The sequence below is a fragment of the Salvelinus fontinalis genome, chromosome 19, assembly GCF_029448725.1.
Source record: "Salvelinus fontinalis isolate EN_2023a chromosome 19, ASM2944872v1, whole genome shotgun sequence".
Classification (NCBI taxonomy): Eukaryota; Metazoa; Chordata; class Actinopteri; order Salmoniformes; family Salmonidae; genus Salvelinus; species Salvelinus fontinalis.
Window position 1 is genome coordinate 48,237,790 of NC_074683.1, and position 16,123 is coordinate 48,253,912.

Here is a 16,123-nt window from a genome sequence, read left to right on the forward strand (position 1 = left end):
CGAGAAAGAGAGAGAGAGAGTGTGTGTGTTTGACAGTAACTGAGAGAAAGAGTGGGAGAGAGAGAGAACAGGATAGTGAAAGAGTGTTAGCATAAATGTCAGGTTCATAGTTCTAAGCTAAATAGTGAAATAGGGGGCTTCACAAAATTATATGACATTGCAGAACATTTCTATACCGTTCACTTCCTTTGACCAATTGTTCGATTGAGACAATTGATTCAGCGGTTTACGTCAATGACTTCTTCAAGGCCATTTTATGGAACTCATTTTAATAAGCGCTTAATGTGTTGTGCCGATGTGAAGTGTGATTAACCATTTGTATGTTTGTGGGTGATGAGACCTCTGCTTTCTCTCTCTAGGTGTGTAATGCTTCTCTGTCCATGTTTTATTTGACTGCTATTTATGCTTTATGTGTACACAGCATCACTTTGACAGGTTTCCTGACAATCTCTTTTTCCCCCTCTCCTTGTCTCTTCTTTCCCTCCTCCCTCTGTTTGCTCCAGACTGTACTTTCTCCCTAGGCTAGAAATCTTGAAGCATGGGTGACTGGAGCTTTCTGGGGCGTCTGTTGGAGAATGCACAGGAACACTCAACAGTAATCGGCAAGGTCTGGCTGACTGTCCTCTTCATCTTCAGGATCCTGGTGCTGGGAGCGGCAGCTGAGGATGTGTGGGGCGACGAGCAGTCTGACTTCACCTGCAACACACAGCAGCCTGGGTGTGAGAACGTCTGCTATGATGAGGCTTTCCCCATCTCGCACATTCGCTTCTGGGTGCTGCAGATCATCTTTGTGTCCACGCCCACCCTCATCTACCTGGGTCATGTACTGCACATCGTCCGCATGGAGGAGAAGCGGAAAGAGAAGGAGGAGGAGCTGCGAAAGGCCAACAGACTCCAGGAGGAGAATGAACTCCTTTACAACGGCAAAGGGGATGCAGGTGGAGGAAGAGGACGAGGAGGAGGAGGTGGTAAAAAGGAGAAGCCACCTATCAGGGATGAGCATGGCAAGATCCGCATTAGAGGTGCCCTGCTACGCACCTATGTGTTCAACATCATATTCAAGACCCTTTTTGAAGTGGGGTTCATTTTAGGTCAGTATTTTCTCTATGGCTTCCAGCTGAGGCCGCTATACAAGTGTGCACGGTGGCCCTGCCCCAACACTGTGGACTGCTTCATATCTAGGCCCACTGAAAAGACGATTTTCATCATATTTATGCTTGTGGTGGCTTGCTTGTCTCTTTTGCTGAATTTGTTAGAGATCTATCACCTTGGGTGGAAGAAAGTTAAACAGGGAATGGTCACCCCTGATCATGCATTGCTGCCCTGCTCTGATGGTGTGGGGCCTGAGTCCATGACTTCAGCCTCCAGAACTGCCCTTCCCAACCTCAGCTACCCATCGATGTACACGGACGTGACGGCTGGGAGCGGTGCCTTCCTGCCGCCCATGGCAGAGTTCAAGATGGACCCCCTGCAGGAGAAGCCCTCATCCTCCTACTACATGAGCAGCAACAACAACCACAGGCTGACCACACAGCAGAACTGGGCCAACCTGGCCACCGAGCAGCAGACTCGGGAGATGAAGGCCACCTCCTCCTCCTCCTCCTCTCCCTCTGATAGTGAGCAGCTGCCCCGTGAAGCTGCTCCCCCCACCACCACCAACCCTAGCTCCAGTGGGGGCAGTTTGAGTGGGGGGAATGGCGATCAGGAGGGAGGCCACATCACCACCACAGTGGAAATGCACGAGCCCCACGTTATGGTCACAGACCCTCGACGGCTCAGCCGGGCCAGCAAGAGCAGCAGCATCAGATCCAGGCCCAACGACCTGGCAGTATAGTCAGTCCACCTAAATACACCTCCAACCTCCCAAAGCCCCCAATGATTTTTCTATATAAAAAGTACAAAATAAAATAAAAATATTTTAGTTTTTTTAATGGAGGCAATGTGAGGCAGGGGGCTGGAACTGGAGTTGTTGCCTAGTATATATATCTATTAACAGCAGTTGATATCAGTACAATTGGTGAGTTGTAGCATACATGTTAGAATAAAAAATGCACACAGTCTGATTGTGCAATGTTGGTTAAAATGGTCTGACAAGCTGAAGGCTTCGATTTACTGGACATCAGGGGACTTTATGGTTCTTATTCCAGTTTAAAATGGCCAAGTAACTTTTTTGTTTGATTTTGGTTTCAATGGCCTGGTCTGTGTCAATGTGCTCTTGTCAACAGTGGTTATTGTTGTTCTGTTTATTTGATGAACATAAAAGCCTATTTATTCCAATTAGGAATGATACTGTACATTCATCAAGTTGTTGAGTTCGGTTGGCAAATTGCTGAGAACCAACTTCGAATAAAACCGTTATGTGGAACAAGTACAGGGTGTTTTGAAACCACTTGTGTGTTTAGTATGTTTACTCTTATGCTGTTATACAGTTCCTTCAAGTTGAGTCTTTCTTAAAACAAGTTATTTTTAATCATTTTTTTGGTGTATCAGAAAGTCGTTTGAAGACAAACTAAATCCAAACATGTATGCTCTCATTCTTTCTCTAAGATGAAGAATACTGTTCAATGTCAGCAATGACACCAATATGGGGACAACATTTGCTTGTTCATTATCAAACTTTTATATTGTACTTTGACACTTCCTGAATTTCACAATCTAAATAACTTTTATTTTTTTATAATATTCAGGAAATAGCCTAGCTATTTTTTGTATTATGTGTTTGAAGAGTAACAGTGGAATCTGTAAATGCAAACTACAACTCACCGATTCACTAACTGGTCTGCAGACCCATTTATCTGTCTGAGTTTTACCCAGGATCCACTTACTGAACACATAATTTACACACAAACTATAACCGGATTATGGGTCAAAACTAGAAGTTGAATGTGTTCTTGTAGTCTACAGCTGTTATAAGGTTCCATGGTTCCAGCCCCTGCTCCTACATTTGATTCTCGAATGCAGAAATTAAGCAAATAAAGTATTTGTTTTTGCCTGAAATTAAAAAGCACACTGCCATATGCACAATGAAAAGTTGACATCCGATTTTAAAGAGGTTGAAAACAAAATATAAACCAAATGCTTCAACTTAAGACGGTAAATAAGATTTGGTTTTTTATATATTTATGATAACCATGTTTATTGCTGTCATCATAAACACAATATCACTTTTTAATCATTGTATCTTCATGTTGAGGGTAACTCACTCTCATACATCACGTGATACTTTGTTTTTTCTTAAAAGTGCTATTTAAAAAAAAAAATAAAGAATTGAATTATAATGAAATCTCATTTCTAAACTGTAGTCAGTTTATGACAACCAAAACAGCTATATGGTACAAAACGGACAAATGCAATGACATGGCAAGTGTCATAACGCCAGGATGAAAAGTCCATCCTCATTTCTTATTTTTGATAGAAGCTCAACTATTACTGACTACTTCACCTGTTGTAAACAATGGGAAGCACATGCTTCCGCCTAGTTAGTGTAAATGTAATATTTCACCTTGTAGATTACCTGAACCATCTTGAATAACTGAAAAGCTATGCAAGTAATTGCATAACACAATCATTCACTTAAAATAGGCCTTTTCTAAAATGATTTGTGAAACATGATTGGTATAAAACCACACTTCTATGTAATTCTTACATAGTTCTTATACTTTGAAATTACCATATGCTTATAATTTATAGTTAGAGAAGGATCATAAATAAACACAACAACAAACATTCAATGCAAACTAGAAACCATAGTTACAACCGTGGAGAGACTACCCGAGGAGACAATGCAATCCTTTGCTTATAACAGTGTTACTCTTATTGGGACAACCGTTTTTCCCAATGTATGTTACCTTTTCATTTAAACTATTTAAATGTACCAAACCACAAAAAAATCTGTGTTATTTGCATTTGTCATTTTGGTTCTCAAAGTTTACATTTTAGTAAAAAGGTAAAAGATTTGCACATTTAGGCAAAACATGCTGTTCTAAGAAGTTTATATTGGTAGGAGAGAGACTGGAAAAGACACCAGACTGCCGATGTTTATAATCTTTAAAGGAAAATGTCTTAACAGTTAAACACAACGGCTCTTTGCGTTAAAGACAGAATTTCAATAAGAAAAATACGTCAAATGTCATGGTCTGAGACGATTGCAGAAAGTTTGGGTTTTCAAATATAGAAAAAAGTGGGCTGTGAGTATTTCCTGTGTGCTCACTCAGTGCTTTCACTATGTTCTCAACACATTCCTGTAACTCTCTGGTTAGCTCGAATTAAAACATCACACTAATGTTGAGACAATGTTAGCTGTGTAGCTGGCCCTTTTCTTCTTCTACACACAGCAACTTGTGTATCGTTTTGAGTTGCACGCAAGCCCCTCATCCAATAGGTTAATATACAGTAGCTTTCTTCAAACTCTTGATGTGTGTCATGCTGAGTGTGATTTCTCTGGCCAGTCAGGGAGTAGGAACCATCTACTGTATGCTCAGAACAACAGCCTGTTTCAATGCTGTCTTAAGAGAAGTGCCTTGTGTATGACATTTTGTAAAAACAAGTTGATGTAAATGTTAATTTACCTCAAATGTTTACAAAACTGTTATTAAATAAACTTTTTGTACCATATTTCCGGTATATGTGGCAATCAATAAAATTGAGCCAGTATGTGGACCTACTGTACTTGAGTATACATTTTCAACACACACACATTCTGTACCTTCATGAGTAGATAATCTCTTGGGGAAGCTGGGATGCATCTTGTACAAGAAGAGCTCACACTCATTGACCTTTAAATGTATCGCTCCCTCTCTTCACATTCCAAGGTTGGATGTGAGAATGGGATATTGCGCTGGAAAGGAGGAAAGAGTGACACCACTCCCCAGTGCTGACTACCCTGCGAACACACATCCACACATATAATTAAATTGAGACCAGCGTGTCAGTCTCACACGTTGGAGACAAACATCTATCACAAATCCATTAAACATCATCACACAGACCCAGCAACTTTTACCAGCACCGGTGGACCAACTCCCCAACATTAAACCTCTGGGAAAGTTAATATGAGTTTGGCACAGAGGTGGCATATAATAACTAGGATAAAAATAGAGACAATCAACATTATTATAGTAAACTGCAACCCAAGAAAACTGAGGGCAATGTAGTTAGCCAGCTGGCTTATGAATATGAATTAAGACATCAAGGTGTCGATGATATCTACATTGGGCACTCACGAGTCAATGAGTGATTCGTAACCTGCCTAAAACAACAAAAGACCAGGCTTAGGGGAGTCTAGTGTAGAGCCTGGATCAGGAGCACCTGACGCATGAGAATGAGGAAGGAATGGCCCTTCAGGCTGTTCCTGGAACTCATGGGAACCAGGGAAACAAAACCTACACATCTACAAATTAAATGGACACCTGTTCTGAACTTGTGGACATGTTTGAGAGTTGTGAAGAACAGTGGGTAGAAGATGAGAAATGTAGGGAGAATGACAATGGACAAAGAAATGTGAGTAGGTACAACAGAACAAGGAGGAGGAGAGTGATTAGTATTGGGTGCATAGATCAGACAGGGCCAGCCAGACTGGCAGAGGGACAAGATAGAGAGATAACAGATAGGTGCGGGGGTACAGGGTCCTGTGGCTGAGGAGTGTTGGTAGATTGCTGGTGGGTTGGCAAGGAGCTGCCATGTGAAAGCTGCTCTGCATGCTGCCAGGGCACAGAGACACCAGCCCTGCCCGCCAGGCCCAAAACAGACAGCAGTTATTTATAGTCTTTAAATCGGCTAACAAATTCACACTAGCCCCAGAGTCCGAATACTTCAGTTAGCCAGTCAGTACCCAGTTGTTAATTTCAGTAGTGCCCTGGATGTTTTTATGGGGCCTAGAATAGCCTTCCCACAGACATAATCTTCTAATACAAGGCCTCAAAATTCAGTGACAGGGTGTCCGTGGTTATGTGTGCGTGTGAGAGAGAATGAGGGGTTAAACAATGATGTTAATTAAACCTATAGTGAAGACATTGGAACATTGAAACAGTGTGGCCAAATACATTCCATGTTTTATTCTGTCAATTCAGCAAGTTAAATTACATTTGATTCATGAATCGTATCCACATAGAAAATAATGTGCCATTTTCTACTTAAGTGACAATGCCCCTTGTCCCCTGCTTGCTAGCTAGCCAACTACGGCTAACTTAGTCATGTCAAACGGTGCAGTTAAACAAATGCAGCTACTGTTGTTGTTATCTAGTGACATTTATTTGGATACATCCATAACAATGAGCTAACGAGGCACGATTTTTCGCCTGGCATAGAAAATGTGCTCTCTAGTTAATAAGACACTGTTGTTCAGACACAGCGAACACAATAACTTCAAACTGAAGCTGGAAAGACTGCAAACTAGCTGCACTTCGTTTCGCTTTACCTTTTTTTCAATTGACATTTCTTTGTATGTATCCATAAAAATGATGCCAGCTGATTCATGATTTCGACTGCCTGAGATACGCTGCCATTGTCTCTCTAGTCCCGACTCCCGAACCCTACACGTCCCGAGTTCATTACTAAGGGACAGTTTTAGATCGAATTTGAATATTGAAACAATGTTGCAAATGTCGGAGAGGCAGACAGTATGTTTTATACAAATCTCCGCTGTTGAAAACTAAATGTTAGTCTAAAAGAAATGTGAGATAATGTCTAGATGCTTTTTATAGTGGAGATCAAGTTTATAACTTCCCTGCCTGGGCTGATGAGACAGTGGATTGCGCAGTCAGATGGAACAGAGTAAATAGGCATTTTAACGTCCTAGATTTAGCCGGTGGTAATTTGTGGAAAAGACACCGGCTGGAATTCGCTTTTAACCAATCAGCATTCCAGATTATACTCACCTGTTGTATAATCATGATTATAAACTGGGTGGTTCGAGCCAGGAATGCTGATTGGCTGACAGAAGTGGTATATCAGACCCTATACCAGGGGTATGACAAAACATATATTTTTAACGCTCTAATTAAGTTGGTAACCAGTTTATAATAACAATAAGGCACCTCTGGAACTCCGCATTGCGCTTAAGAACAGCCCTTAGTCATGGTATATTGGCCATATACCATACCTCCTCGGGCCTTATTGCCTAAATAGACTGATTTGAAAATGGCATATACCCTAATCCTGGTATTGAGTACTTCATGTCCTGTAACTTTTCTACAGTGTGGCCAAACAGTGCATCCAATAGGGACCCTGTGTTTTGACTGTCCATGAGAAAGAGGGGCTTGTCATGAGAAAGTGAGGTAAAGAAGACAACACATCCAAGATCCCAGTGACAGAGATGTGGGAACATGGGGATGAGAAGGACATAGGGATGAGGAGAGGGGCTGATCTCAACAGAGATCAGTGCTAGGGTATCATAGTGCCATCTCTCAGTCTGAGTATGAAAACTCCCTGTTTGAGTGAGAGAGATGTGTGTGTGTTTATTGGAGGGCTACGCCCACTGCTTCCCTGAGTCCCCCAAATAAGGATAGGTCATCCTAAATGTAACTTAATCCACCCCGACAACCCTCTATTGAGTCAGCCTTTAAAACCAGCTCCCAAGGTTACAGGGCTGTGTTATTTATGGAGGTGGACACTATCCTGTCCACCCACTCTTTTGGCCAATGGGAAGGACAAACTATACCATCCATAACTTACACAGGGAGCAAATAAAGCGGAGAAAACAGCTACTGTCAGATACAGTATTGTTGAGGATTGACAATGAGGCAAAAGCAAAAAAAAGCTTAACTTAAATACTTGTATCTCTCCATCAGTCCCCCTGGGTTTTTTAAATATTTCTTCACTGGGGTATGAGGCATGTGGTGGAGCACAAAACATTAGAAATGCAGTTGTCATCCATTTCATCCCCCCTATACGGTCCAGTGCAGCTGTGCGCTCTTCACCCCCCCCCCCCCCCCCCCCACTCTCTGTTTTATAATTAAATGGCGACATTAGTTCATATCATGTGATTCGAAAAGGATTCATCACACATTAGAGGCCCTAATCACCACCTATAATCTGCCCCTCGCCTGGGCTGCAGGGTTCACCCACATGACCCTGCTGAGCGCAGCGCTTCCTTTATGCCCCCTGAAAGAACCGGGGATTGAGCCCAAACAAAAAAAACAAGAGGTTGAAAAATGTTTTTACACCCGGCCCGCTCTCTCTCAGGTCTGGCTGTGTGCGCACAGGGCCGTTTTAGCTTTAGATCAATGGGACAAGTTATTGGAGTCTGGCCAACTCTAACCGATAGAAAATAAAAAAGCTGCCTCTTCAAAAAAAGGGGTTGTCATACCTTTGTCATAATGCTCATGATGAAATGGCCTGTTTAAACACCTGAAGTTTATGCTAGACCATTTAAAGGTTAAGATTTCTAGATTTAGCACTGCTAGTGGGGAAGGTTACAGGGGTCTATGTCCTCTGAAATTCTGGTGTGATGGCCATTAAGGCCTTACGTCAGTCACACACACAGGGGAAACACTGCAGCCCCTTTCACACGCCCCTGTCGTGGAGCTCAGCATAGCAGCATTCATGTGGGGAATGATGGATATTATTTTAACATGACCTTGTGCTGTGACTTTAAGAGTTTAGGCACCACCTGCCCATCTATGCACTGGTCAATGGAGCACGTGCATGCTCATGGCATATAGCGCCCCCTATTGGGAACATATTCAATACCCTTGTTCAGAATGTTTTTCACAATAATATGAACACTAAACAGGAATATGAATTACATGCCATGGAAAAGAATGGACAATTTTGAGTTCATTAATTTAATTTCAATTCACTTCCTGAGTTGACCCCAATCACTTTACATTTAACAGTGGATGATTATCAGAATGGCACCATCATTATGATATTGTATGGCAAGACATTAACATATGGGCAATTCCACAGTAAGAGTGATGCTGAGACTAAGATTTTTTTCATTACAATGTATGCCAAACAAAAACCAATGACTGCAAATGTAAACAAACCATACAACTCTCTGCACAAGGACTAGGTTTAACAATGTCCATTGACAATTTTACAAAAACATTTACTTGAAGAACAGTGCAAAGTTTGGTAACAAAAAAAGGGTTTGTGCTGTCGGTGCAGTCATTCCATTACCAAACTTTACATCTACACAGTTCAAGTAAATGTGATAATGTAAAAAATTATTTGTGGAAAATGTTAAGTCAACCTTCTGCACAGAGTTGTATGGTTTGTTTAAATTTGCAATCATTGCATTTGTTTGGATTACATTTTTAAGGGAAAGTCTCACCATCGCTCTGTTTTACCGTGGAATTGACCATATCAATTCACTGATAGAAAATAGGAATGGAATGCCAAACTTTCCTTACTAAACTTGATACTATTCACTACTCTCCACTGGGCACACACTGGATAAATCAACAATGTTTCCACATCATTTCAATGACATTACGTTGAGCCAACGTGAAATAGACATTGAATTGACGTCTGTGCCCAGTGGGCTTACATCAGTTTCTGTCATGTGATCCCCCAGCCTCTTTTTCTGGGCGAGTTGTTGACATGCGTCACCCCTTTATGCCCCCTCTGTCTGCCACCTAATAAATAAGGGCCTTCAGTGGGCTGTAAAGCAGAAAACAAGTTACCACGACTACATGCGAGGGCCCTAGTGTTACGCCACTGACGGAACCAGTGAGGCCGCACTCACATCGACACCTCCTCATCCCGTCAGTCGAGGATGCCTGGTCGTTCTTTAAAAGTAATTTCCTCACCATGCCCCTTTCAAAAAATGTAGAATTAAGAACAGATATAGCTCTTGTTTCACTCCAGACCTGACTGCCCTCGACCAGCACAAAAACATCCTGTGGGGAACTGCAATAGAATCGAATAGTCCCCATGATATGCAACTGTTCAGGGAAGTCAGGCACCAATACACGCAGTCAGTCAGGAAAGCAAAGGCTAGCTTTTATAACAGAAATTTGCATCCTCTAGCTCCAAAAAGTTTTGGGGCACTAAAGTCCATGGAGAACAAGAGCACCTCCTCCAAGCTGCCCACTGCAGAGGCTAGGTAACACTGTCACCACCGATAAATCCACGATAATCGAGAATTGCAATATGCATCTCTCTACGGCTGGCCATGTTTCCTCCTGGCTACCCCAACCCCGACCAACAGCTCCGCACCCCCCGCAGCTACTTGCCCAAGCCTTCCCCGCTTCTCCTTCACCCAAATATAGATAGCAGATGTTCTGAAAGAACTGCAAAATCTGGACCCGTACAAATCAGCTGGGCTAGAAAATCTGGACCCTCTCTTTCTAAAACTTATCTGCCGCCATTGTTGCAACCCCTATTACCAGTCTGTTCAACCTCTCTTTTGTATCGTCCGAGATCCCTAAAGATTGGAAAGCTCCCTCTTCAAAGGGGGTGACACTCTAGACCAGACGGTTATAGACCTATATCCATCCTGCCCTGCCTTTCTAAAGTCTTCAAAAGCCAAGTTAATAAACAGATCACCGACCATTTAAAATCCCACTGTACCTTCTCCGCTGTGCACTCCGGTTTCTGAGCTAGTCACGGGTGTACCTCAGCCACGCTGAAGGTACTAAACGATATCATAACTGCCATCGATAAAAGATTGTACTGTGCAGCCGTCTTCATCGACCTTGCCAAGGCTTTCGACTCTGTCAATCACCGTATTCTTATCGGCAGACTCAACAGCCTTGGTTTCTCAAATGACTGCCTCACCTGGTTCACCAACTACTTCCCAGACAGAGTTCAGTGTGTCAAATCGGAGGGCCTGTTGTCCGGACCTCTGGCAGTCTCTGGGTGTACCACAGGGTTCAATTCTCGGGCCGACTCTTTTCTCTGTATATACCAACGATGTTGCTCTTGCTGCGGGTGATTCCCTGATCCACCTCTACGCAGATGACACCATGCTATATACATCTGGCCCTTCTTTGGACACTGTTAACCCTCCAAACGAGCTTCAATGCCATACAACACTCCTTCCGTGGCCTCAAACTGCTCTTAAATGCTAGTAAAACTAAATGCATGCTCTTCAACCGATCGCTGCCTGCACGACTAGCATCACTACTCTAGACGGTTCTGACTTAGAATATGTGGACAACTACAAATACCTAGGTGTCTGGCTAGACTGTAAACTCTCCTTCCAGACTCATATTAAACATCTCCAATCCAAAATTAAATCTAGAATCGGCTTTCTATTCCGCAACAAAGCCTCTTTCACTCACGCCGCCAAACATACCCTGTAAAACTGACTATGCTATCGATCCTCGACAATGTCATTTACAAAATAGCCGCCAACACTCTACTCAGCAAATTGGATGCAGTATATCACAGTGCCATCCATTTTGTCACCAAAGCCCCATATACCACCCACCACTGCAACCTGTATCCTCTAAATCGGCTGGCCCTCACTACATATTTAATCGCCAGACCCACTGGCTCCAGGTCTTCTATAAGTCTTTGCTAGGTAACGCTCTGCCTTATCTCAGCTCACTGGTCACGATACCACCACCCACCTGTAGGACTCGCTCCAGCAGGTATATCTCACTGGTCATCCTCAAAGTCAACACCTCCTTTGGCCACCTTCCTTCCAGTTCTCTGCTGCCAATGACTGGCACAAATTGCAAAAATCGCTGAAGCTGGAGACTTATAGTTCCCTCACTAACATTAAACATCAGCTATCCGAGCAGCTAACCGATCTCTGCAGCTATACATAGCCCATCCAATCTACCTACCTCATCCCCATATTGTTTTAATTAACTTTTCTGCTCTTTTGCACAACAGTATTTCTACTTGCACATCTATCACTCGTGTTAACTTTTCTAAATTGTAATTACTTGCTACTATGGCCTATTTATTGCCTTACCTCATCACGCCATTTGAACACTGTATATAGACTTCCTTATTTTTATATTATTGACTGTACTCTTGTTTATTCCATGTGTAACTGTTGTTTGTGTCGCACTGCTTCGCTTTATCTTGGCCAGGACGCAGTTGTAAATGAGAACTTGTTCTCAACTGGCCTACCTGGTTAAATAAAGGTGAGAAAAAAACAGCACAAATGTGAACACCATCTCCCATAGAGAACTTTGTACGCCATGTAAGAGAAATGTAAGCAATGTAAGAGGATAAATATTAAGAAATGAAATGATTTATTTTGTCATGTCAGCCCACAAACGGCATCAACCTCTCGTGAAGTTACACACACACACACTTTCAGTACACACAGATAGGCACATTCACATTAGGCTTCAGAGCCAGCCGGTCATTCACAGAACCAACCGGGACTCTTTTCCTTTCCTTGACAGGCTCTATCCAAACGCCTTTCAGCTTCGAAGCGTGGTCTCCAGACATTACATGGAAGTCAATAGGCAAGGCAGGTGCCATTCAAAGAAAACTAAAACCTATTCAGAAGTCAACGTAAAAACGAGGTATTCGCTTGTGTAATTTATTGATAGAAAATAAAAGAAAACAAAAAAAGAAAAAAAAGATAAAGTCAGAGCTTTCTATTGTAACTTGGATGCCTGGAGATGGAGTGAATTTGGGAAACGTAACCAGGCAGGTCTATAATGTGCTAATCCTGAAAGAGATCTGACCACCCTAGTTGCAACAAACAGTTTTAGTTGTTGCCGTTTTAACAGATTATCACTCATTAGCTGGGAGTAATACGTCACCCATTATCAAGTGCTACGTTTTCAACTAAATAATAAACATCAAATAGCTTAAATGAGACAACAAAACACAATGGAATTCAAACTGACAAAATAGTATTTCGGCAGGATACCATCTCCTTCATACTTGTACCTGCAACTACTCTGAAGCCCCAGACAGTACCCCTACAGCCCCCCTCAGGACAAAGAGAAGGGAAAGACAGGGACACAGGAGAGCTCCAGGCTGCAGCAGATTTAATTGATCAACTAATTCATGCTCTTAATGGAGGAGAGGAAAATGGCACACGGGGCACAATCGAACACACATCCCATCCCGGCGTAAAAATAACAAACGTACAATAGAAGCAATCAATCAACTGCAATAAATAAATGTCTCATCTTTAAAAGGCTTTTGGGGGTCAAAGCGGAGAACTCGGTTGGCATTTCTTGTGGATGTCTCTGTCTCTTCCCATCTACTACTTTTAACTTTCAGAAATATTTACACAGCATAGCAGCCCAATCTGGGCTTAGTAAGTAATGCTACATCACGTGAACGGAGTTCCCCTATGGAAGGAAGGAAGTGCAACAGTTCTTGGGGAATTGCTTTTCACACGACACACTCCAATATCACCCTAGCTACTCGCAGTCAGAGTCCCCTTCCTTGGCCCTTCAGGGAAACACCGTCCTCCGATCAGCTCTGGGCATGTGTAGTCCCTTCCAACCGGACATCCACTGTATGCTCACAGCTGGCCTGAGATCAGTGTGAAATGGTGGAATTACTAACAGAGAACGCAGCAACCCAGTTGTAATGTTGTTGCGGATGGAACATGGAGCATAAGCGGACTCTTCTCTGTGATGGCGGAAGAGTGGACTAATCTCCGCCTACCTCCTCTTCTTCTTCTAGATGGCGCTCCCTGTAGATGTCTTTTACCAGAAGGAGAGGGGTGAGGATGCTCTCCAGGACACTGCGGTCCAGAGGAGTAGAGGAGTACCACAGCGAGCTGTCACCGTCACTGCTGCTGCCCGATGACTCTGGCTGCATATAGAACACATCCATACGCTGACTCAACGACCCCGGGCTGGAGAGAGGAATGACCATAAATTATAGTTATGTAGCTACATTTGGTCCAATATATTTGTTGTGCAGTGGTCCCTGACAAAATCACAAATAAATGAGTGCAATGTATTAAGGGAAGTTGCAATTAACCACTTGAGGAAGACAAGGTTATAGAAGAGCAGAGTAACTCACCACTTGGAACGGTAGAGTTCGTAGAATCTGCCCTCGTGCTTTTTGACTGGACAGTGTGTGGAGCATCCCGAGCCGTCGTCTGGCTCGTAGGCCGCGTGACTGTCCTCTTTACGTTTCCTCTTCCTGGACCCTGTTGGTACTGCTCACAGAGACAAAAAGAGAATATTAACATGACAGGCAGCCTGGCACAAATAGTAAATGCTGATACAAAGATGGACTTGCCCACAAGAGTGTGTGTGTGTGTGTGTGTGTTTTAGTGGTCAGACTCACAGTGGTGGTCCTGTGGGGAGAAGGAGGGGATGCAGATGCAGACAGTGGTTTCCTGTGTGGTTGGGTCTGTGTGGTCGGGGCCATAGACATTTCTGAAGGAGAGGCGCAGGTGCTGCTCCACGGTGCGCAGGCCAAAGTACTTGGTGTTGAGATAGACCAGGGAGCGCAGCAATGCTGCAGGACTCTGCTCCCCCAGCAACTTACAGCTCCACAGGCACTGCTCCTCCACACGGCCCCACCGAGAGCCTGGGGGCAGACAGACAGACACAGCTGTTAACACAGATCACAATACCTCTGAACTTAACACAGGTACAAGGTATGAACCCTGCTACAATTTAATGTAGTTTTAAAATGTATCATGTCTAGTGTCCTCATATCATAAATATTGTGCAATCACTGTTTCAGAATGTGAAAAGCAAAAATGTTTCTAATCATTGGACACTGCAAGAAGGTCTTCTATTGAGGAGTTGTAGTTCAAAACATAAACTTCCAGGTCTAAACCGATTACCATAATCAGTGTGTGCTGAAGATCATTCAGTTGATAGACAAGTAAATTAAGCTGTGGTAAAGTGTGAGCTATTTGTTTACCATCAGGCATCACGCTGGGCTGCCAGTCTTTGAGGACCTTGTTGAGCTCCTCTCCAAACCGCTCATAGCACAGGTCACTGAACAGGTCATCTTTCCTGCCTTTGGCCTGCAGATGCTACAGACAAACAAGTAATAAGTCACCAGTAGAGAATAACTGAAATAAAGGTAAATCTTGTGGGAATCCAAACCTAGGCCTGGTTATGAGATTGTGAAGAATATAGATGGCGTCCTCATATTTTAAATAGTCAACACCTTGTTTCAGGATGTGAACAGCAAACGTTATAATCATTGGACAATACTTTTTTTTAAATGATGGGAGGGGCAATAGAGGAGGAAAGATGAAAGGAGAGCGGTGAGAAATAGAGGTCTGTTCCTGCTCCTGAGAGTCCATTTCACAATACCATCTTCTAGGGCTGGATGATATTGACAAAAATTCATATCACAATACTTGACTGTATTTTAAGTATTTGAATGATAAAAGTTCTAAATATGCTTTATGAGTAGTTCATGACCCTAAGGTGACAAACACATAAATACGTGATTTAAAAAAATAATAATAATAAAATTTAAAAAAAAAGGGGGCTTTCTCAATTTATACTTACTGTTCAATCCAACAACAACAAAAAAACCAGCACTTTTATAAATTTCCACACTGTGCCACGCAGCATGATATGGGCAAAGAATATAGGCCTAGGTGAACAGTTGGAATTAAGGACATTTTATAGTTGGAATAGTGGGCAGCACCTTGAATACATTGTTTGACATGACAACTGATGGGGTCAAATTGGAGTCATGATAGGGGATGCAACAAATGTTTGAAGTATTATAATAATTCATTATTCTTATGTTGTATTAATAGAAGGGGAGGGGCTATGGGATCCCTCCTCCTCTACATTTATAGGGTACTAGACTACAGATGAACTATATATACACTGCTCAAAAAAATAAAGGGAACACTTAAACAACACAATGTAACTCCAAGTCAATGACACTTCTGTGAAATCAAACTGTCCACTTAGGAAGCAACACTGATTGACAATACATTTCACATGCTGTTGTGCAAATGGAATAGACAAAAGGTGAAAATTATAGGCAATTAGCAAGACACCCCCAAAAAAGGAGTGATTCTGCAGGTGGGGCCACAGACCACTTCTCAGTTCCTATGCTTCCTGGCTGATGTTTTGGTCACTTTTGAATGCTGGCGGTGCTTTCACTCTAGTGGTAGCATGAGACGGAGTCTACAACCCACACAAGTGGCTCAGGTAGTGCAGTTCATCCAGGATGGCACATCAATGCGAGCTGTGGCAAAAAGGTTTGCTGTGTCTGTCAGCGTAGTGTCCAGAGCATGGAGGCGCTACCAGGA

The 16,123-nt window shown here is 42.8% G+C and overlaps 2 protein-coding genes across 4 annotated transcripts in view; one reads left to right on the plus strand and one right to left on the minus strand.

Moving 5' to 3' along the window:
- Window positions 1-447: 447 nt before the first annotated feature.
- On the plus strand, window positions 448-4,648 carry LOC129816885 (gap junction alpha-3 protein-like). The gene has a single exon (XM_055871850.1). The coding sequence runs from the start codon at window positions 539-541 to the stop codon at window positions 1,832-1,834; it is 1,296 nt and encodes a 431-aa protein (XP_055727825.1). The 5' UTR covers window positions 448-538; the 3' UTR covers window positions 1,835-4,648.
- Window positions 4,649-12,138: 7,490 nt separating this feature from the next.
- Window positions 12,139-16,123, minus strand: part of zmym2 (zinc finger, MYM-type 2) — a 39,547-nt gene continuing 35,562 nt past the window's right edge. For all 3 annotated transcript variants that reach the window (XM_055871849.1, XM_055871847.1, XM_055871848.1), the window contains exons 20-23: window positions 14,761-14,875; window positions 14,173-14,418; window positions 13,903-14,041; window positions 12,139-13,732 (exon numbers count right to left, since the gene is read on the minus strand). In XM_055871849.1, the coding sequence (XP_055727824.1) occupies window positions 13,525-13,732; window positions 13,903-14,041; window positions 14,173-14,418; window positions 14,761-14,875 (708 nt within the window). In that variant the 3' untranslated portion in view covers window positions 12,139-13,524. The remainder of the gene's footprint in view (window positions 13,733-13,902; window positions 14,042-14,172; window positions 14,419-14,760; window positions 14,876-16,123) is intronic.